The sequence below is a fragment of the Nestor notabilis genome, unplaced genomic scaffold (genome assembly GCF_000696875.1).
Source record: "Nestor notabilis isolate BGI_N333 unplaced genomic scaffold, ASM69687v1 scaffold23507, whole genome shotgun sequence".
In the NCBI taxonomy this organism is placed as follows: Eukaryota; Metazoa; Chordata; class Aves; order Psittaciformes; family Psittacidae; genus Nestor; species Nestor notabilis.
The window spans coordinates 1-608 of NW_009937230.1; the positions used below are offsets into that span (position 1 = coordinate 1).

At 60.9% G+C, this 608-nt stretch overlaps 1 protein-coding gene across 1 annotated transcript in view; it reads right to left on the reverse strand.

Moving 5' to 3' along the window:
• Nucleotides 1-16: 16 nt before the first annotated feature.
• The window catches only part of PTPN9 (protein tyrosine phosphatase, non-receptor type 9), a gene marked incomplete at both ends in the record, with an annotated part of 5,175 nt that continues 4,583 nt past the window's right edge, over nt 17-608 (reverse strand). The window contains 2 exons of the mRNA XM_010018732.1: nt 17-167; nt 409-487. Of these exons, the coding sequence (XP_010017034.1) occupies nt 17-167; nt 409-487 (230 nt within the window). The remainder of the gene's footprint in view (nt 168-408; nt 488-608) is intronic.

Sequence of the window (608 nt, forward strand, 5' to 3'; positions counted from 1 at the left end):
TGCTGCAGCCACGCACCTCCGAGCTGTGGATCTCCAGGATGGTTTTCTTGTAGTGGTTGAGGTTCTCCACGCCCAGGTTGGTGATGGTCAGCGCCCCAAAGCACACCTTTGTGTCCTTCTCCAGGGGCCAGTACTGGCCGCACTTCCTCCTGCCTCCCTCCTCCAGCCTGGGAGCAGCACGAGGACAAGCTGGTGATGTCCTCCTCGCCTTGCTTAGGGACATATCCCACACCCCCTGCCTTTGGGCCCCACACGGACCAAATGGCCTATTCCTGACGCGATGCCCCCACCCTGCGGGGCTCTGGCTGGCACCACGGCTGCAGGGTCACTGCAGGGAGTGCAGCACCGCTCATCCAACATCCATCTTCTGCCAAGAAAACCCAAGCTGTGCCTCCCACGAGCACTCACCGGGTCGTCATCACGATCACCAGGACGTTTTGCTCCCACACCATGCGCCAGAAGTCACCGTAGGTGTTTTCCAGAGGCCCTGCAGGGACAGCCCATCCTTCAGCCTAAATCCTCACGGATTTGGGCAAGCCTCTTTGCCCAGCAGCCCCTCACCTGGGATCACAGCCCATTCCCATGGGGACTGACCTCAGCGTGGATCC